The following is a 23,161-nucleotide window of genomic DNA, read 5'->3' on the forward strand; positions in this document are numbered from 1 at the left end:
TGTGTGTCTCCAAACCCAGAGCAATCATGCTTTATCTATATTCTTGCCCTTATTTTGACCTCTTATACCCTTATTTGTTTTCCCATTTGCATTTTTAAGCAAAGCTTAAATTTGCTTTTTGAAATATGGGAATGTGTACATAAACAAACAAGGAATCTAATTTATCCCGAATATGAGTACTGAGCATCTGGAATAGGGGTGTAGTGTTCAAAGGCAAATAAACTGAACAACACTTTTGATGAACAGGCCCTTGGCCAGAACTTAAACCACCAGGGTAAAAGGTCTCCAAAGGAAGTTGACCTTGACTATTCCTCAGATGTGTCTGCAGAAGCCATCCAGCCCTTCCCAACCAAATCAAACCAAATCAGATTCCCAGGGGAAGCCCCTAAACCAGCACATGACCCTTCCACTCCCCCCAGGAGGAAAGATCAAAGAAAGGGAGATGGAAGTGGGGGTGAACTATGCCTTCTCTGTAGAGCAGGTATCACTAAGTGCTCTGACTGGGTAAAGTCCACAGCCAGGGATGCAGATTGTGCGGTAATTGTGTGTGTGTGTGTGTGTGTGTGTGTGTGTGTGTGCTTTCACTTTCCCTCCCCTGCATCCCAGACTCTCAGAGTCTCTTCTCTCCTCTGGTCCTGAGCAGGATGCTTTCATTTGATCAAGTGTCCCTCTCAGACTGCACTTGAAGTCCTTCCTTTCTCCTTTCCTTCTACCCGGACGGGTCGCCCTCTCGCCACTTCTTCCAGGAAGCTCATTCCACTTTCATCTTCTCAGCCCAGACTTCAGGGATGTAGGGCAGTGTCAGCAGGTGGATGCCCAGAGAAAGGTTAGAAAGACCCCGCGCCAGCGGGGCGGGGACAACGTGCCGGCTCGGCCAGCCCCGGGGCGTTCCCAAAGCTGGGTTGTGAGTGCGGTGCGGGTCTTCGCCCCCAAGTGGCTGCAGCCCAGGTGCGGCGGGACAGGAGGATGTGCGGCTGGCGGCTGCTGGTGCTGTGGGCGCTGCTCCCCGCGACGGCTGCGGGGAGCTCGGGTCGCTGGTACCCGCACGGCACGGTCCTCGACCCAGAGGGCAAGTACTGGCTTCGCTGGGGCCGCCAGGGCGGACGGCTGGCCTTCCGCCTGGAGGTGCGCACGACCGGTTACGTGGGCTTCGGCTTCTCGCCCACGGGGACCATGGCCGCGGCAGACATCGTGGTGGGCGGCGTGGCGCACGGACGGCCCTACCTCCAGGTAAGCTAGCACTGCGATCTCTCTAGGCTCACCCTGGAAGCGTGGTGCAGGAATGGATGGGCAGTGGAGTCCGCTCAAGCGCGAGGCTGGTACCGGCTCAGCATAACGAGTACCTCTCAGCCTTCTCTGCCACCTTTTGCCCCGTGGTTACTCGCGCTCGCCGTGGGGTCCCTGCCTGAGCCACTTGCAGTTCCAACCCGGGAAGTTTTCCTCCTCGGAGGACCTTCTCGCGTCTGAGTTCCCTACTTAACAGACAACCGCGCGCACCGGCCACACGTTCCCCTCTGCATCTCAGGAAAAGAAGACCACAGCTTTGGAGACCTAACTGGACAGGTTTTGAGGAAGGGCGGGGTGGACTTGGGCATCTTGCTGTTTAGGGTTGGAAATCGCAGAAAGTCTCTAGTGGTTGATTTTGGGCGCCCCAGGAGTGAATGACGGGTCCTGAAGAGCTGCTTAAGGAAGTTTTGTTATTGACAGTTGTTGGGGAAACCATGAGTCTCCAAGCGGAACACCCTATTTCAGGGACAGTTTTTCCATTTTAATAGGCAACAAAGTTCATCTGATTTGCTCGCTGCCCCTTTGCTCTGGGGGACAGAAGTTTATGCTACCTGGTATGAACATCGTTACGTATGGGAGAATGTACGTGAAATGACATGAATGACTCTGTAGTTCAGTTTCCTGGATGTTGATACTCCTTCGCTACTGACCAACTTTTGGGTCATAGCAAATAGATACACTTTGTTAGGGGCCAATTTCCGTCCAATAATACTTCCCAAAGCATCATGAAACCTCGCAGCTCTGAGATTGTCTCACCCTGGGCAACATGAAAATGTCCAACGTGGATTTCAACGTGTATGGCTGAGAGATTTCTTCCTACTTCTAAGTTGGGTTTTCACATTATTCTGATGGAAGTGTCCTTACATTTTAGCTTCAGTTCTGACCCTGATTTGGGCTAGAAATAAAGTGATAGCAATTCAGATTTCCAAACCTCTCCACCGTGTCTTTACTTATCCCAAGTCCATCTCTTCCTCTGCATATAAGTCCCACATGACTCTGCCAGAATAAGGCTTGATGAGGTTCACAGTGCGGACTTCCCCACATGTGGATTTTCTGGTGCTGCATCATTTCAGATAGGAAATATGATAGCTGAGGATTTCATCCCAGGCACGGACCTTACTAGTCAACTGGCTTAGTCCCCCGTGACCTGAGGTAGAAACTGCCTCGTTTTCATTTCATAGTTCCATACCTATTGCAGCAGGGGATATAGACATGAGTGTAAGGCATCTTGCTTTGTAATAGCAACAGGGCACACTTTAAAAGTTGACTTGATACGATGTTTGGCAAAAGAGCAGCGTTTCTAGAAAGCCCACACAATTAGACAGCAAATGAAAGTCAGAGGCAAGAATCCCGATCCAGCTCCACCATGGGCCCATCACAAACATCTTGCTAAACCACAGAATATTTCCGTCTTGTGGGTGGTTATCCTAAGATTGTGTAAGAATTAAGCATTCTTCAGATTGATTTTGAAACTTTGAAATTTTTTTTTAGGCAACGGGAATATACTACTGTGAGATAAATTAAAAATTGACAGTGCATATGTAATGAACAAGAAACAGCATTTTTCTGCTTTCTGTTGGTCCAGAAGTGCTGCTCTGTGTTTTCATATCTAAGGACTGCTCAGTTTCTCATTTGGCTCATAGACTTTACCAATCTGTTTCCTTAGAGATCCTACTGATTTTTAGGGCATATGTTATTTTATTAGTTAACTGGCAAGAAAGCTTATTTCAAACCTCTTTATGAAGTTAAACAGGAATAATATTGAATAACATTAACAAAAAAATATTTTTACTATGGCTTGTAGTGCACGGTGGGAGATTTCATTTTAGAGTACTCGAAATGGATTCTTCTCCCTAGATATTTACTTGAGATTTCTCATACAGTGGTACTATAAGGGCATCTTAAGTGACTATGCCCAAACCAAAGTGCTTCCTCACTGAAGTGTGTTTGATTTTATTAGTAGACATTGGGTTTTATGTAATTTTGTTTTCAGACTTTGCATGGAACAATGACACAAAAAGCTCTGGTTCCTAGGGCATTGGTGTATGACGGAAGGCACAAATAGTTAACAATGGCATCCAGCTGTGTGATTTAACCTAAGTTGACATCTCCGTCATTTCATTTATGGTTTCCTCTTTTATTTTAGCCTTTTCAATTTTAAACTTAAACTTCTGATTTCTTAATGTTTTGATTTTGTTTTTTTTTTTAAAAAAATATCTATAAATGTGTCTTTGCAGATGGGTGTTGACTCTGGTATGACTAAGTAGTTCCTAACCAACTAGGCAGGGGATTTTTGGTCTAGTAGATGCCACAAACCCGAATGCCTGGAGTAATCCAAACGTAGCACATGCTTGAGAAGAATGGGTGGGAGGCAACAACAGCTGGAGGGTGCTAGAAGGCCAGAGGCTTTGTGAGTTATCTTTCCAGGGGAGTAAAAACCCAGTATTGCCAGATTGTCTGTCTTGTTTTTAGAGATAAGGCAGAAATTTAGTGCGTTTGTGTATGTGTGTGTATGTGTGAGTGTGTGTGTGTACTTCTGACTCTTCAATACTGCCCCCCACTCAAGTCTGCACACAGCACTGTGTACAAAGTATACATACATGTACTCAGCTGGGGTCTATCTTACAGATGATGTAATCTTAGACCAAGAAAGCAAACAGCTAAGTTAGACAAATTATCAACACAAATTATGAAAATCCATAGGAGGCAGAAAGGCAAGTCCAATTTCCATCGGAGTGTTTATTCTGTGCCAGGAAGTGATTTCAGTATCTGGGGTCTTGGCCATTATTTGGTCTATTTATCTTTATGTTAAAAAAAAAAAAACCCAAACACAGTAGTTTAGCACGATCACCATTATTTGGCTCAAAGATAAGTAATTTGAGCAGGGCTTGGTGGGAACAGCTGCTCTTCTCCGCTGTGTCGACTCTCAGGCATGTGGTTAGGAGGATCTGCAGGCTTACTCACCTTATGTCTGTCTGGGGTTGAGGCTGACTGCTGGCTGGGGCCTCACTCTGTCATTTCTGTGGTGGGAAAGTGGCCTCTCCATGTGGTTCTTTAGCTTCCTCACAGCATAGTGGCTGGTCTCAGTTTGGACATCTCCAGGCACCCACATAGAAACCGCGTATGTACAGCCTTTTATGACTTTGTGCTGTTGCCATAGGTTCACAGAGTCAGAAAAGAGCATCGACCCCACCTTATCTTGATAACGGAATATATTAGCGTGTCCATTTTGGTAAAATGGGTTCTGCCACGCCTATCCCCATCCACCATGCCTCCTATTGCCACCGTCACTTTAGACACTTAAGTGTGCATACCTGCTCCATTTTGACATTATTTACATCAGAAGACAATGTTCGTTCATTGACAATTCCTTCTTCTCTTCATTGTGCTCACTTCACCCCTACCTCCAATCGCCAGGAATTGGTAAACTGTAGTAATTTTCCCACTTCCCTGTTTAACCACTCAGTTTCCTTTCTGTGTACCTACTCTCTGTATAAGATTTCTAAACGGTAGCAACCCTTCCTTTGTTGTTGTTGTTGTTTGCTTGTTTGTTTGTTTTTATGGCTACCGATCATTTATACAGCTTAGACCCAAAGGGACGACCTGTAGATGAAAGGGTGGCATTTGTTGGCTGGCTTAAAGAGATTTAAAAATTAATGAATAAAAATCAAAATTTGGATTCCTATGAGTCAGCAAAGCAACAGGCTTAATAACTCTTAAAACTATACCTGAGACTCAACATGGTGGCACACATCTGTAATCCCAACACTAGAAGGGCTGAGGCAGGAGGATCTGAATGCTGAAACCAGTCTGGGATGCATTCGATGCTGTTTCCAAACAAACAAACAAACGAAAGAATGAACAACACCTAAACCAAGGGACCTGTTAGTCATGGAAATTCACTCTGCCATTTTCTGACACTCTGAGGTGCTGTCATTTGTATTTGATCAGCTACAATCAAAATGGGGAGGAAAGCAAGGAGGGATTGCTGTGGAGGGAAGCCTGCCTCTGGGAAATCATCAAGATGAACCATAGGACAGATGAGCTGGGAAGTTTACACTCCTGGAAATGGCCCCTGTGGGGTGCTGGGCAGGTCATTTTCTGTTCTGTCTTTCACAGCAGGACCCAGGCTGGGTGGGAAACACTCTGTCCTTTCCTGCTGGTGTCTCCGCGCCACAGTGTTTTGTCTCCTTGAACCAGCCCAACTGTCATTTTTCTCCGATGGATTCCTGTCCTTCCCTTGTGCTTTGCCCCTTTGACACAACAGCTCCACCCCCCTCTAAACCATTTAGCAACTGTGAGTGCCCCTTGGAAGCCAGTAATCCAGCTGATGAATGCCCAGTTTGTGTGAGCGAGACAAGAGAGCATCATTGTCGGATGTGTTCTTGATTTGCACAAAAATGGACTCACCCTTCCTAAGGGGGTGGACATCACCAGTGAATGGAGCCCAACACATATGTCATCACTTGTGGTAGCCTTGCTTGTTGGCCCATTCAAACACTGAGGCCTTTCTGTGCAAAGCAGTGTCTTAAGCATCTGGGTAATTGCTGCTGGGCTCCTCCCCAGGAAGTGCCTGCGAATGATCTGAAATCTCAGAAAACAGTAAGCATTCTTTGTGGTTAGCGATGTGCTTCTTTTTAAGCTCACGCCAGCCAACTGCAACAAAGCAACATTGGCAAAGCAAACTGGAAGTGCACAAGCCTGACACAGCTCAGCTGCAGCTTTGTTAAGAGATATTTATATAATTTTGGGAGGCTGCTTCCCGATTACCAGATGAGGAAGAGACCTTTCCACGCCGCTTCTTGCTCTGGGCATTATGAACGAGGACACACGTCCCACTGTTCAAATACAACATAATGGTCTTCAGCGGGAAGCTGTGTACTTCTAGCAACAACAGAAGAAGATTTCATGATTAGCCTGGGGAAACAAGTCGACCTCACTGCTAAGGAAACAAGGCACCTGAATTGAAAAATAGAGTTCAAATTTTGAGCTTCCAAAAGTAGATTTGGGGAATCTTGGATGGAGAGTCCAGAGTTCACTTCAAGGAAAATGAATTGTGGCTGATTGTTTCACAGTTTGTATAATGGTGCTCTTAAAGTTATTCACACACACACACACACAAAAATAAATTCATTACACACTACAGAGTTTCTGGAGATGTTTTATCTAATAATAATAATAATAATAATAGAAACTGTACACAGAGATGTCTCACAATGCTTCCCTGTAATATAAAATTAGTCACCAGTAAATAACTTTCAAATAGAAAGAACTTTAAAGTAGGAAAAAATAATTTCTTTAGGAAACTTCTTCCAAATTTATGTCGTGTGTGTGTGTGTGTGTGTGTGTGTGTGTGTGTGTGTGTGTATTTAACTGCCTTGTTTCATGCCTGGGAGAAATAAATCACAGAGCATGTAAAATGACTAGAGAAAGTAACACATAAAGCATAATCTCTTTCAAATCCATAATTTTATAATTGTTTTGCTTTCTGAAACAGGGTCTCTCTATGCAGTCCTAGCCATCCTAGAATTCCCCATATAGACCAGGCTGACCTTGGATTCAGAGATCTGCTTGCCTCTGCCTCTCAAGTGCTTGGTTTAAAGATTTGCAACACACACCCAGCTTCAATTTTTTATCTTTTAAAAACTTGTCAAATTCTACAGTAAAAAAATCTGTTTGAAGGACTGCACACAGCAAGCACATGAGCAATGATTGTTGCAAAAGCAATTGTAGGGTGTCTGCTCAATAAACATGCTTGCTACCAAGTCTAATGACCTAAGTTCAATGCCTGAAACCTAGATGGTGGAAAGAGACAACTAACTCTCAAACGTTGTCCTCTGGCCTACACATGTCGTGTATGCACACACCTTTCCTCTTCTCTGATAAAAATGTAGCAGAAACATAACTTTATTTTTTTTTTTTATTTATTTATTTATTTTTTTTGGTTTTTCGAGACAGGGTTTCTCTGTGGCTTTGGAGCCTGTCCTGGAACTAGCTCTGTAGACCAGGCTGGTCTCGAACTCACAGAGATCCGCCTGCCTCTGCCTCCCAAGTGCTGGGATTAAAGGCGTGCGCCACCACCGCCCGGCTGAAACATAACTTTATTGACTATGGTCCTGGGATCATCAATTTGAGTGAAATGTAAATAAATAATATATTATGAAAGTATTGTTTGATTGCATGTTCACCCAGTCCAAAATTTATGGCCTTTTCACTGCTTTTGCAGGTTAAATGTTGCTGGCTCGAGTATTTAACTATTGCCTTTTAAGAGTCCAGTTTTTGATGGCTTCCTTTCAAGCTTCCTGGCCCGCATCCTTCTCTCCCCATTTTGTAGGTGAGGAAAGCAGGGCCTGAAGAAATTGTTAAGTGACTTTTTGGAGGTCATACAGATCTAAAGCCTACAGTCATTTCCTCTGAATCCTGTTTCGCTGCCATTCATTCTTCCATAAGAAGTCTCCATAAAAACACATTCTAGCATCTTTTTCTTTTTAAATGAAAGTACATGCTCTGTGAAGTATGCCTCTTACTAATTTTATTCCATTTTAAATGTCACAGACATGTATTTCTATGATAGGATTTTATATGCCTCTCATTGTGGGTGATAAGTCTTTTAGATAGCTGTCTGTGTAACTTTCAAACAGCACATTTGAGGCCAATGTCTTATGTATAAGCCCTGGATTCCAGGTTACACACCCTAAAAATCATCTGTGGTTTCCATACAGCTGCTCCATGGAAGGGCTCACCTATAGGCAGAGGATGTTGAATCACTCATTCTTCCATTCAGACAATATTGATTGACAGTTCTAGATGCTGCAGAGGGTCACATCATAGAACCAGATGGCATCAGTGGTTTTATGAGCTTATGTTTTAGTATAGAGGTTTTCATAAATAAATACTTAATGAAAATTATCAGAAAGTGAGAAATGTTGGGCAGAGAATTCAAATGGAGGAATGTGAGAAGGTGTGGCTGTGTGTTTAACTCTCTCTGTGATGCTAACAAACCCTAACAGGAGGAAAATAAGTACCATGAGTATTGAGGATTGCCTTTGGCAGTTGACTGTAGTGCTCCCAATGTGAACATCATACAACGGGAAGAAGGCAATCTTGCCTGTGAATAAAGAACTCAGAAGACCTTGAATGTAGGAAACTATCTACCTGGATAAAACATAATGAACTTGCCCTTTCTTCAGAGGGAAAGTGGGGTGGAGGCTGAAACATGATTAATAAAAACTCAGAGCGAAAAACTGGGGTTCAATCTAAAGGTCAGAAAAGCAAAAGAGCCAGCCATTAGCTCTTACCTCTTTCTCAGTCCAAAATGGCGACTCTACCTCTAAGAATCTCAGAATGAGATTGAGACTGAGAGCTGTCTCCTCCTGTTTTATAATCCTCTGGGATTGAAGGCATGCACCACTGGGATTAAAGGCATGAAGTGCCCAGCTACTATGGAAACTAGTGTGGCTCTTGGGGTTAAAGGTGTGTGTTACAATTGTCTGGTCTGTAAGGCTGACCAGTAGGGCTGTTTTACTTTTTTGATCTTCAGGCAAGCTTTATTTATTAACGTACAAATGAAATGCCACTATAGGAGGCTGAGAGGAGAGGAGGGAGGGGAAACTGCAGTTGCGATATAAAACAAACAAACAAATAAATTCAAAATGTACTAAAAAATTAAAAATAAAACAAAGACAAACATGCTGTAGAAACTATTTGCAATACAAAAAAATACCTGACCACATGACTGTCTCTCCATTTCTGCTTTGACATCACAGAGGTAATAAGTAAGCTTATCCGGGGTCTTCCAAGTTCTCAAGATGGTGTTTCTGTAAGAGCTTCTTTATTAGCCTTTAATATTTTTTCTAGCTGATTGCATGAAATTAGAGAGTTAAATACCCTTGAGAAATTACAGCAATAAAATAGCACGTGTTTGAGAAAGATTTTTATCTTTTTATATGATATTTTTATGAAAACTTAGAACTCTCAGTTTCTTAGAGGAGTTTTAATTTCTGCTTTCAAAAAGTCTTTCTCTGAACAAGGAAGTGTATATGGAGGATATAAAGGGAGGAAAGGGAAGGGAGAAGTGATATGATTACATTGTAATAACAGAAATAACTAAATATCTGCCTGCAAATGTCATGCACTGAAGGCCACTTATAAGAATTGTTGACAGAGGTTTTTGTCCTGCCTGGTTCCCAAAGCTGTTCAGCCCCAAAGAAACACAAGGAGATCTACGTTAAATATTAACTGGTGGGCCTATTAGCTCAGGCTTCTTATTAACTCTTATAAGTTATATTAACCCATAATTCTTATCTATATTAGCCACGTGGCTTGGTACGTTTTATCAGTGAGGCGTTCTCATCTTGCTTCCTCTATGTCTGGTTTACAACTGCAAACTCACCCTTTCCTTGTCCCAGAATTTTCCTGTTTTTGCCACCCTGCCTGTACTTCCTGCCTGGCTACCGGCATTTTATTAAAATACAAGTAACAAATCTTTACAGGGTACAAGAGCATTGTCCCACAGCAAAAAAAAAAAAAAAAAAAAATGTTTCTATTGCTGTGAAGAGACAAAATGACCACGGCTACTCTTATATAGGAAAACATTTAACTGAGGTGGTTCGCTTATAATCTCAGAGATACAGTCTATTATCTTCATTATGGGAGGCATGGTGGCTGATGTGGTGCTGGAGCAAGAGCTGAGAGTCTTACATCTTGCAGGCAGCCTGAAGTCAATTGAGACACTGGGCAACATCCTGAACATAGAAAACCTAAAGTCCACTTCTACAGTGACAGACTTCTTCCAACAAAACCATACTCACTTCAACAAAGCCATACTTCCTAATAGTGCCACTCCCTATAAGATTATGGGGGCAAATTACATTAAAACTACCACAACAGGGGAACTGATGACCGCCACCATCATATAGACACTGGGTATCCTGGTGGCCCAGAACAGAGAGGGATTCATTTTATGCCATATTATAGAGTTTTGATAAAGCTGGTGAAAACCAGAAACTATATCTACCAGTAACTGGGGACATAGTCAGTTGGTACAATGACTTGAGTTTGTTTTTTGGAACCCATGTGAAAAAGTCAGGCATGGTGTCAAGCTTGCAATCCCTGCTCTAGAAAAGTGGAAACAGGAAGGTCTCTAAAGCTTGCTGGCCAGTCAGCCATACCAAGTCTGTGAGCACTGGGTCCCAGGGTGAAATATTGTCTCAGAAAGTGAGGTGAACCCAATCCTGAGGAATGACACTTGAGGGTTTCCCCTGGCCTCTATACACATGTGCACACACTTGCAAAGGCACTCCCACCACAATTCCAATGCCTAGGTACCCTCCTCACCTCACTCCTAACTGATTAAGCTGGCATATGGATACAGATGCCTGAGGTAATTTCCGTATGAAGGCAAGTCTGCTAACTGTTGGTTTTCTGTGGTCATGCTCTATGACAGAGTCATGGAAATCAACTTGCTGTCATTTGGAAGATTCCAGGCAGAAGAGTTCATGTAAAGCCATTTCACAGTGACCTTTTGATGGGCTAATACCAGCTTGACTCTTTAACATTATTTTTTAAAACTGAGACACAAGGTGGTTGTTCGTAGCAAAGGAACACTTCTGAGATGCATTTAATGAGTCTGTATGTAGTTCTAAGCATTTCTTCAAGATCAAATGCTTGCAACAAGAGCAGTGACTTTTGCCCTTTGATTAGAAGTATGTTTGAAAATATGCTTAGCAAGGAATCTTTCTTCCCTTCCCACCAACTCTCTTTATAACTACACACTTTTGCTGGCCTGTACCAGTTGCTGTATTTCTAACCAACAGAAATATCTACCCCCATAAAATGTAAAGTGTATGGTATGTGTTGCCACAGGCTACCTCATTTCTTTCATTATTAATTGGAGGTCCCAGGGCTATAATTTCACCAAGAGAAGGATTCTGACTGGAAACTTTTGATTAGGCTCAACAGTAATGCTTTCTTTTGTATTCGGAAATATTCTCTAGTGTTTCTCATTACATAAATAGATACCATTCCCCTACCTCCTCCATTCTGCAAGATTGCTAATAAGCCATGAAAATGCCCTCAAGCTATAGTTGCAAGGGAGGAGGAGAAGTGGTATAGGAGTGGGGGATAATTAGCATCTTATTAGGGCATGGATGGAACATTGTAGGTTGATGACTGTGTCCTTGCTGCCAAACCTCCCTGAGGTATTGGGAACACTTCTATGCTCTTGGCAGGACCTCAGAAAAGATGGCTGAGTACAGCTAAGAGCAGGGAATCTACTAGACTGACCCCGAGTCTCAGCAACGCTTGCTGCTGATTTCTTGTGTGGCTTTGGCAAACCATTACCCCCTTCTAAGTGGCAGCTTCCTTTTGTGCAGAAGGTAAATCGTGTTCTTTAGCTCCTGGATTTTGTGAGGATTAAACAACATAGGCATTAAAGTTTTGAGCAGAGTATGCTACATGCAGAACTGTATAAATGAGAGATATGATTAGAGTGAGTCAGTAGTGCATTGTGGGAACAGTTAGAAGATTGCACAAAGACAAGCATCCCAGGTTTTCAGCTTGGGAAAAAGGCATTTGCTAAATAACAGATAGGAGGCTTGGATAGTAAAATACCCAATGAAGTATTAAGGCAAACTTCAAGCAGTTGGGTAGTGATTATTGGAATTATTAATGTCTAGATGGTGTGGGATAATTGTCTGTATTCTGTCAATCATGTTTTCAATAAATGTTGATTGGCCAGGTAGGAAGTATAGGTGGGTCAACCAGACAGGAAGTAGAGGCGGGGCTGATGAGAACATGAGTATTCTGGGAAGAATGAAGCTCTTCCCGCAGTTCTTCCCAGAAAACCAAAGAAGCAAGATGTGAGCTGCCCCACTGATAAAGGTAAAGAGTCATGTGACTAACATAGATAAGAATAATGGGTTAATATAAGCTACAGGAGCTAATAAGTAGCCTGAGCTAATGGGCCAATCAGTTTTATAACTTATGGAGATCTTTGTGCGATTTTCTTTGGGGCTTGCCGGCTGTGGGGAACTGGGCAGGACATAAACCCCAACAAGCCCACCCCTCATGTTACAACTAGAGGCCAACTTATTTCTGTAAATGTAATTTGTAGGCAGCAACTGCCTTTTCTTTTACAATTGATTTGTTGTTCTTGTAGTTTGGGGTCTTAAGCAAATGATGCCTCTGAATGGTACAGTAAAGTATTTTGCAGGGTTTCTTATTGTATCCTAGAAGATGGAATAAAATATTTAGTTCATTATAATCACAAATATTTAATATCCATACCCAAATGGGATATCAAAATGGCCATCTTAAGTTTCAGATGAGGGCTTAAGAGACAGTGGTACACTAGAAGAATGCAAGGGAAACCAAAGGCTAAACAATTGTTCAAAATATAAGCAAAGATCAGTAATTTAGTTGAATAATGCTAACTGTAGAATGTACAACTTTATAAAATTGTACTAAATTGGGTTTGTGTGATAAAGGCTTTGTTAATTCACTAGGTTATGTTTCAGTTCACTATAATATGGCTGATAAACACTAAGAGGTCATATTTGTTAGTGGTCTAACTAATCAGTGGATGCAATATTGACATTGTACTGTGTCCCAGAGTGACCACACCAAAGGGCCCTTTCTAGGAATACTGTTTCCGAAGGGCATATGGATAAATGAGAGCATTCTAAAGGTAGCTGAAACTTCTGGAAATTTGGATGTCCAAGGACAGACAAATAGCTGGCAGTGTTTTCAAGGAAAAAGCATGATTCAGGACGCAATCATTGTCATCTAGTGGACAGACTTTCTCCAGAAATGTGGGTGAAGCATCACTCATCATGCTCCAGAAAAGTTAAGACCCAGTTGGCACCCCTTAAGGGGTAGAAGAATGCTCTATCTTAGTGTCAGTGTGTTTCTGTTGACCAGAGGCACTGACACTCAATGGGTGGCCTCGTGGGATTGAAAGGTCATGAACTTCATACTGCAAGTGTTCAGTACTGTGTGGCCATCTCTTAGAGATGCTTCTGAAGACCTGCAGAAACAGATGGACTAGGCGATGAATTGCTTGCCTCATAAGCATAAGGGCTAGAGTTTGAATCTCCAGAATGAAGGTGAAAATCTGCGGAGGTAGAGACTGGAGGGGTGTTGTGGCAAGCCAATTGAGTCTCGCTGGAAAGTTTTAGGGGTGGATGGGACCTGAGGAAGGATATCCAAGCACTCCCAGACATGCACACACATGTGACAGGAATGCATTTGAGAGAAAGCCTGCTAAGTGCCAGCCAGGATTAGGTTTCCCTAAGAATTAGTTTCCAGCTACAGCCTTATGCTAAAGAGAGCCTCACTCCACATACATGCTTTTTGATAATCCCAGAGATGGATAGAGAAAGGTTTAACGTCATGTTGCTTTTTAAATGACAGTTTTCCTCATGTCTGTGGATAGTTATGTATGGAGCTGGTATGGTCAAGACAGAATGTCATTTTTAGCCCTTTTATAAACTTCAGTATATTTAAACGTGCAGAATGTGTGTTCAGGTTTAAATCTGGAGAACATGGAAATAAGAACATTTCTTTTTCAAAGCAGTGTTTGGAGGGCTTCAAGAGAAAAGTCAAACATGAATTTGTTAGGATTCTGAGCACCCCCCTCCAACCCCATGCATTGTTTTGACCTTTCTTGAAGTACTTTCTGTCTCCTGACCTGCCTACTACAATATTGAGGTTGGCTGCTCAAACTGAGCATGATTTATCTCCAACCTGTCTTTTTGCCAGTCTCCCCAGTACATGGCAGTCTTTGAAAGTTCCAGTTAAACTTCAGAAGTAATTTTTCCTCTCTTTCCTCGATCCATGATCTAAACCCTATCAGATCCTACTGTCCTTCCTATAACAACTTAAAACCTGTTCAATTCTCTGCAGCTGACATAAGACCAGTGGGATTACTGAGAAATTCTCTTAGCCACCATTCTTGTCTTCTCCTCTTCATTCTCCACATAGTAACCACAGTAATCTGTGACTACTTTACACACACGCGCACACACACACACACACACACACACGAGAGGAAGCAAGGAGGGAAAAAGCTAGGAGAAAAGGAAAGTAGGGAGGGAGTAAAGGAGACTAGGAAGAAAGAGTAAGGAAAAATAATCTGAATAAGATTTTTATCACTCTTTGGATAAAATGGATCTGGGCTTGATGTAGGAGTGTCTTCTATCTATCTGTTGCTTTCATTGGTTAATTAATAAAAAAAACTGCTTGGCCTGATAGGTCAGAACATAGGTAGGCGGGGAAGACAGAACAGAATGCTGGGAGGAAAAAAGCAATGAGGCTGTCACCATGCTTCTCCTACCCAAGATGGATGGTGGTTAGAATCTTCCCAGTAAGCCACCACTTCATGGTGGTACACAGATTATTAGAAATGGGTTAATCAAGATGTGAGAGTTAGCTAATAAGAGGCTAGAACTAATGGGCCAGGCAGTGTTTAAATGAATACAGTTTCTGTGTTATTATTTCTGGTATAAAGCTAGCCGTGTTGGAGCCGGGCAGGACAAAAAGCAGGCCTGCTTGCCTTATCACTCCATGGGGTCTTCAGTGAGGCCATCTAAAGTCATTTTTTACAAATTAGAAGATGAAATGATGGAGGTAAAATAATGTTTCTTTTTTAAAAATTATTTATGTATGTATTTTTTAGGTATGAGTGCTCTGTCTGCATGTATACCTACATGTTAAAAGAGAACTTCAGATCTAATTATAGATGGTTGTAAGCCAATATGTGGTTGCTGGGAACTGAACTCAGGACCTCTGGAAGAGCCGTCAATGCTCTTAACCTCTGAGTCATCTCTCCAGACAAAATGATGTTTCTGGAATAATTAAAACTGAGACTTTATTTTCAGGATTAGGAACTAGAAATAGAAATGAAGGATAAAACAATGAACTTTATTCTACATTTCTCATAATTTTATAGATTATTTCCATGAAAGTTGAAGTGAAATGACCCTTGTTGTTGACTGTGTGTGTGTGTGTGTGTGTGTGTGTGTGTGTGTGCAGGCACACGTGCCAGAGTGAAGCACTGACAGAAAAACACACTCCTTGGGTGGCCCTTTAACTAAGCCTAAGAGTTGATATTTTAGACTTCAGGTAGATATTTAATGACTAGTATGAGACTCAGAGAGAAGTTTCTCAGACGTTGTTTCCTAAGCACCATCACCTTGTATTTTGAAACTCCATTTTGATTTCTTAGTGAAGAAATTCCATTTGAAAGTTATTGAAATGGGAAAATTTATGTGATCTGCTTATACAGCTTTACACAGCCTCCCGATTGTTTGGGATCAAGGGCGCTTCTATGACACAACAATGTTCACTATGCTGTCAATATTATAGCTACCACCATGAACAGAGATGTGCGACCGGACAGACTTTGGAGAAGTAGAAACAGGAGAGAAACTGCAGGCACCTGTTGAAGGAGAGGATGCCGGATGGAAACAGTGTGTTTTCCCTTAAGATCTCCGTGCAGCTGTGCTTACATCCAGTTTCCCCAAGCCGAACCAAAGCCTATTCATATCTTTTATTACACCCAACAGAATTTTTGCTTCATCCTGTTTAACACAAGCATTCGTCAAAGTGCTATTCTATAGCAGAGATTTCATTTCAGAGAGGAGGAAAAAGAGTGGCAATGGCAAGAAAGCAACCGAACATCTGTGTGATCACATTTCTGAAAAAGAGACCTTAGCAATCCTGCCAGTTAGCAAAGCTAGCTTATTGGTATATTATCTTACTTTGGAAATGACAGCCAGTGTTCTTGGTACCATATGAAATAATTGCTGTCGACTCCCTGCCAACTGCTGCTGGAGGGTAGCTTACTTTATTGTTGTTCACACAGCATTTTTGAAACCCCAATTATACACTTCATTTTTTTTTTAAGTGTAAAGCCTTCCGGGGGAAATACCCTGTGAGATGATGCCTCGGGAGGTGTACTTTCTTGTGACAGAGCCAACGAATATCTTCATTGCTGAGGCTGATTAACTGACTTTTGAGGGTACTGGGTGATGTTTTGTTAGGAAAATAAAAACAAGGTCACTGCATGTTCAGTAAAATAGTCCACAGTTAGAATCATGACAGGATGGTTCGTATGGAAGCCAGACAGAGTGTCTGTGATAGAGTCAATAGAAACCCACATACAGTAATTAAACAAGTGGGGTAGCAGCGCACCATGTTTGTACTGGAGAACATTAGCACTGACTGAGCACAGCCAAGCTTTGTTACTGTACATCAGCTCTTCTGTTTGCATATTAATGATATCTGCATGTTTTTAGTCCTAAATTCTTACAGTTCCTGTGAAGCCATGGTTTCTTCTATCCTCTGTTACAAGGTACACTTTTAATGAATTAGTGTGTGTGTGTGTGTGTGTGTATGTGTATGTATAGTATGGTGTGATATGGGTGTGTATGTGTATGGGTTTGTGTATAGGCCGGAAAGTGACACTAGGTGTCTTTTCTTGACTTCTCTTTGTTGACCGAGGTTTCTGTCCTGCCTGGTTCTGTGGGCATTAAGTCCCAAAGAATCACACAGAGGTCTACATTAGTTATAAACTGATTGACCCATTCTTGTTTATTAATTCTTATAGTTTACACTATCCTGTAATTCTTGTCTGAGTTAGCCACATAGCTTGGTACCTTTTTCGGTGAGGCAGTCACATCTTGCTTCCTCTGAGGCTGTGTCATGATTGCAGACTGAGCTTACCTCTTCCCAGAATTCTCCTGTTCTTATTGCCCCACCTTTACTTCCTGCCTAGTCACCCCACTTATACTTCTTGCCTGGCTACTGGCCAATCAGCATTGTCTCACAGCATCTCTCCACCTTTTTGTTTAAAAATGTTGTTCAGAGTCTCTCACTCTGAATTGATTCGCCTCATTGATTTGGCTAGGCTAGCTGGTCCATGAACTTCAGGGATCTGCTTATCCCTACTCACCCCAACCCACCATGGTAGTGGGGTTAAAGGTGCATGCTACCACACCTAGCTTTTTACATGAGTCCAAGGGATCTGAACGCAGGTCCTCATGCTTCTGCAGGAGGCACTTACTGATTGAGCTATTTCTCTAGCCACCCACTGCTAACTAATCTTAATTAAAAACTTTCCATATTATTATTTTATGTTTATAATACATGCATTTATTGCATAGGTAATACATTTAATAATGGCTCCAGCATTCTACCTGTGTATTGTGAGACACACTCCTATTCTTATTTTAAGCCCCAGACCATCATGCACTGCAGGAAGATGACTGAGTAATAAATGACCTTCTTCGTGCAAGTGCAGTGCAGATGTGTATGGCTCCATTTGCTGTGTAGAACAGGGAGTGGTCAGGGCATTGTTTATTTGATTATCAAGATAGAAATAAAATGCAGTGGAAATGAGCTGGGAAATTTAATATCCTAAGTTTTATATAATATCATTTTGTTAATTTCAATGTCTAGGTCACTTTATCAATATTTGAATTCTCAATTGGCTAATGTTTTAGTGTTCCAATTTCATTTTTTTCTCCCCAGAGGATAAGAAAACAATGCTACACTTTTAATTAGCTCCCTGAACAATTAAATCTTTTCTCAAACTGCCAGGAAGCAAATTCATTAAATCTTTTTTTTTTTTAAAAAAAAAAAAAAGTTTATTTTAACTTTTAGCCCTGATCTTTGCTTTCTTATTCTATTTCCTTTGTTTTTCCTAGTAAGGATGTTTGAATGATGCAAAAATTAAGATACGTTTTTATCCTCTTTTTTCCCTTTTCCTCTCTTAATAAATTGCACTTGAAGATTTTCCAATGTGCCATTTTCTTTTCTGTACAAGACTAACACCATCAAGGCTGTGCTTGGTGGTTGTGCACACACTTCCTTGTGTCCCTCCAAGTTCAGTTTTTCCTCTAGAACAATGAGACAGACAATATGTATCTTTTTCTTATTTTTTGTTTAAAATTTTCTCATTCTGTTAAGTAGTCACCTTGTAATTTCTCTCTCTCTTTTTCCCCTAAATTATGAGCTCAGTCTCCCAAGATACTTCTCATATAAAGGACATGACAGTGTTTCAGAGTGTCACAGGAAGCTGGGCAGTAGATCATATGGACCCAAATCCATTCCAGAACCTTCCATACCAGGCCTTAAGGATGTAATTGAGAGTACATAGTAGTCAACTGGATCACCTTTGTGTGGTTCCATTTACAATATAATTGACTGCTTTAAATGTAGAAATATGTAATTGGATTAGGAGGATTAGTTGCCCATTTCTTCACAGTTGCCTAGGGCTTAAGATGATTTTGCAATTTCTTGAAAGTATCATTTGATACAAGAATACAAACGGAGAAATAAAGATTCAGAGAGGCAGTGATTGCTTCCTGCAGGGAGGATCAACAAAAATTGCAGTGGAAGAGGAAACTGCATGAAAGAAAGAGAGAACTTCAGTGGGTGAAGTTAGCAGAGGGAGCATCTCAGTTCTATTCAGTGACTAGAGAGATGGAAAGGAAAAAAATGTAAACAAGGCAAAAAGTTGAGGAAAGGTTAAATATTTAAAGAAAATAACACTCAGGGAACATGTATTAAATAGCAACTTTGGAAGCTCAGGTTAGGTTAAGTTTCATGAAACAAGGACCCTAGGGTGAAGATTTTATTATATTGTAGCATGGGCGTTGAATCAAATGTAATGACATACTGAGAGAAACGCAATGAAATTTCAAAGAAAATCTTAACAGAACTGTGTAATTGATAGAGTCTAAAATGAGTTGTTGGCATGAATTAGAACAAGGTGGATTGTTTATTTTCAAATTCTAACTTAATAAGAGCAGAAGTTTCTGAATAGAGAAGAGTCATGGGGAACGTTAAAGATGAGAACTTTGAACTTGGCTTCGTGGAGGAGTGTCCGATCATTAAAGACCATCTGGACAACATATACAAGGGGTCCAGGAGTGGAAGTACAAGGTTGGATTCATTGCATTTGAAATCACAGCAAGACTTGCCAGTGAAATGGACTTTGGTGATACTGATTAAGGGTGACAATCTGAATGTTGACAGAGGTTTCTACCCTGCTCAGTTCTGGCAGTCATCAAGTCCCAAAGAAACACAATGAGGTCTACATTAATTATAAATGAATTGCCCTAGTAGCTCAGACTTCTTATTACCTCTTATAACTTATTTTAGTCTATTATTCTTGTCTATGTTAGACAGGTGGCTTGGTACCTTATTCGGCAAGGCAGTGACATCTTGCTTCCTCTGTGTCTGGGTCACAACTACAGACTGAACTTTCCTCTTCCCAGAATTCTCCTGTTCTTATTGCCCTGCCTCTACTTCCTGCCTGGTTGCCCTGCCTATACTTCTTGCCTGGCTACTGTCCAATCAGCATTTAATTAAAAATAATGCGAGTGACAGGATAAAAGACCATTGTCCCATAGCATCTGAAGTCATTAGTTAAGGAATAGGAGAACACATAGGGCCAGGGAACAACAGGAATAGACTGGACCTCTAACAGTGGGGCCTCTCTCTCTCTCTCTCTCTCTCTGTGTGTGTGTGTGTGTGTGTGTGTGTGTGTGTGTTTATTTCTTTGCCTTGCTTCCAAAACTTATTTCCAACCATGGGCTGGAAGAGAATTCAGTCCCTCATCATTAACTCTAAAGGTGTCTGTAGACCTTTTATTGGTTCCCATTTTATGGTTGAGAGTTGTAATATTACCCTTCTATTGAATGATCACTGAGAAGTTTGGCTGTGAATATCTCTTCTAGTGACTTGAACACACTTATGGAAATATGACTTTTTGTGGTTAGACTTTTTATAGGAAAATTGGATGACTGTTTTTCTATTGTTGACTCAAGTCAGTATATTAATGATATATAATTTTTATACTGCTGCCATGTATTTTCCAATTATTTCTGTTTTTATTTAAGAAAATATATGCCTAACTCAATGAGAGATATTAATTTGCAATTCTTTATAATATCTCTCACACTGGTATCAGCATAATGTTAGAGACTTAAAAGTATGACTTAGAAAGAGTCCTTTTATTTTCTAGAGAAATTTAGGAGGGATTGGTATTAACTTTTCCTTAAAATATTTGATACAATTTTAAGTGAAACCATCATGGCCTAGAATTTACTCTGTAGGAAGATATTTCACTTATGAGACACTTCGACTGTCTGTGTTCTCCTGAGTGACTTTTATTGGTGTTTGTCTTTTTAATTTTTGTTTAAATTAATTCATATTTTTTCCACTAAGAACTGCATGATGTTAAAAACTTTGAATGTCTGTACAATGTGATATGAACTTTGACTTTCCCTATATTTCATTTACATTAATTTTTTTTACTTCACCTGTTCTATGTGTTTCTTTTAGATTTAGTATATTTTATGATTTAGCAGAGTTGATATTTTCTAGGATAAAAAGAAGGTAGGAAAAGAGCTCTCAAGTATCATGGCTGAAATTCTCACTAAATGAGAGAAGACATAGGGTGAGGGTGGGAAATGTTGACATCTTGTAAAAATACCCTTGTAAAAGTACCCTTGGTTCTCCTCTGCTTAGAAGGAATGATGCTCTCCCTATTTATCCTGGAGACCTGAAGACATGTAGATTTTTAGTCATTGATTATCTGAACTAAATACATAAACAATAACACCATTTGGATAGCTGAGGTACAAAGATGTCTCCAAATAAGCTTAAAAATGGGAAAATGAGAAAATCATCATGGTGGTTAGATTATTTTACATATAAATTTAATTTTAATAACATTCAGCCATATTTTAGTTCACTAATGTTGAGATTATCAGTTTCTTTTGACAATGTTATTTGGATCAAAGCTTTCTCCTGTCTCATCCTGAGTGCTGGGTCCACAGATAAAGGCACCATGTCTACTCCAGACTTTTTCTTTTTGGAAAAGAGAGTTTTATTATTTAAATATTATGTAATAACAAGATTCGTACATATACATAGATAGGTTTTGAATAATTATTGTATTTGTTTTTTAATTAATTATTTTTGTTTGTTTTGGTTATGAGCCTAGTCTTTGCTATTTGGCTAAGATCAAGTGCAGTAACTGTTCTTATCAGTTGCCACTTCAGATTGTTCTGAACATTAGTGACTGCATAGACCTATAATTCTAGCTATTTGGGAAGCTGAGGTAGAAGGATTACAAATTCGAATTCAATACTGGGCTACAGAATAAATTGAAAGCCAGCTTTGGCAACTTAGTAAAACTCTGTTGCAAAAAAAAATAAGTAACAAAAAATGTAAAAAGAAGACAGGGGAACATATGTACCCCGGTCCATAGCAGAGTGCTTGCCTAGCATGTGGTACCACAAAATACATCATATCTACATGCATGCATAAGTAGTTCTTATTGACAGAAGAATGAAGGAATCTGCAGTAGTCCTAAGGGAAGCTTCTCCCAATTTCTCAAAACTGAGTTCCCCAAGAAGCCAGAGAAAAGTAGCTGGTAGGAATTAGTCCTGGTGGGCAAGACAAGATGAATGGAAACTTGGCAAGCAAGTTGGATATTGTATGCAACTATGGGTGGGGGAAACATTTGCAAGATCAGGATAATTATCCTATACTTTGAACTGATTACATTTTGCACTGTGTTCATTTTTTGTTTACAAAATGAATTGCATGACTAATGTAGCAAACTATGAGTGTGAAGGCACAGTTGGTCTCAATTCCTTCTTTCCTAGGCATTGGGATCTAACTGAAGGATTCAAATCTACGTGATGGAAACCATCACACAAGAATTATCATGGAATATGTCACAAATTATTTTCATATTTATAACCTAGTTCTCAGGGTCAGTCCTCAGGTTTAGCACACATAGGTAATATTTTATGTAAAGCCTAATGTAATGAGTTTCTACAGGCAGAGAAAAGAAAGTAAAATAAAACAAAACCCACATTCCAGCAGTGGTGGCCACAGTGAAGTATACAGACTGTGGGCTAGGGCGGACAGCATCTACCTGAGTTATCCTGTACCTATGGCTTCATTCTTGTTTGCAAATGAAGAAATGGTTTCATATCATTGATCTAACACTCTAAAGAACGAGTGAGTACATGTACCAGGCTGCAGCAGCACCTTGGGCATTATATACATAGAGGTTACAATTGTTATCCCCACTGTAGAGAAAGGTTAGTTAGACTCTGTCAGTAATTGGAGGGTTTTGTATTAAAAAAATCTAGATCTTGGATGTCAAATTTCTACACATTTGATAATTGCATTAAAGTATACTAAGAATAAAATTGCCAAACGTCACTCAAGTGTTGCTTCCCTACATAGTTAAAGACTTTTCTTGTGTGCTATGGTTTTTTTGTTTTTGTTTTTTTGTTTTTTTTGGTTTTTCAAAACAGGGTTTTTCTGTAGTTTTAGAGACTGTCCTGGAACTAGCTCTTGTAGACCAGGCTGGCCTTGAACTCACAGAGATAACCTGCCTCTGCCTCCCAATTAAAGGTGTGCGCCAACACCACCCGGCCTGTGTGCTATGTTTTCTGAGTCCAACACAGCAACCAATTTTTCAAATATAACTTGATGTTGTTTACAGTAATTATAATTATGTTCTGGTGTGTGCACTCTAACACAGTATGATCTCAAAAATGAAATATATTCATGTTGATAACAATTAAGCTATATATAAAACTTAGTATTTTGCAACAAAATGACCATATTTATTTTGATCCTTTTCAGTGTAATAGGCTACATGCTATTTAAAAACCTGCAACAGAAATACATGCTATGCCCATTTTGCTAGTGCTCAAATAGAAGATCCCAGAATGTGACCTCTACGATACTACAAAACCATTTACAGGACCGGTGGAGGTCGAATTCCAGTCACCTGGTTTCAAGCTCATGCTGCTCGTGTCCACGTCCCAGAAGTGACCCA

At 40.6% G+C, this 23,161-nt stretch overlaps 1 protein-coding gene across 1 annotated transcript in view; it reads left to right on the forward strand.

Annotated features, from left to right (window-relative positions):
- The first annotated feature begins 864 nt into the window (after positions 1–864).
- Positions 865–23,161, forward strand: part of Moxd1 (monooxygenase DBH like 1) — a 78,364-nt gene continuing 56,067 nt past the window's right edge. The window contains exon 1 of the mRNA XM_057761985.1: positions 865–1,230. Coding sequence (XP_057617968.1) covers positions 967–1,230 — 264 coding nt within the window. The 5' untranslated portion in view covers positions 865–966. The remainder of the gene's footprint in view (positions 1,231–23,161) is intronic.

The sequence above is a fragment of the Chionomys nivalis genome, chromosome 2 (assembly GCF_950005125.1).
Source record: "Chionomys nivalis chromosome 2, mChiNiv1.1, whole genome shotgun sequence".
Lineage (NCBI taxonomy): Eukaryota > Metazoa > Chordata > Mammalia > Rodentia > Cricetidae > Chionomys > Chionomys nivalis.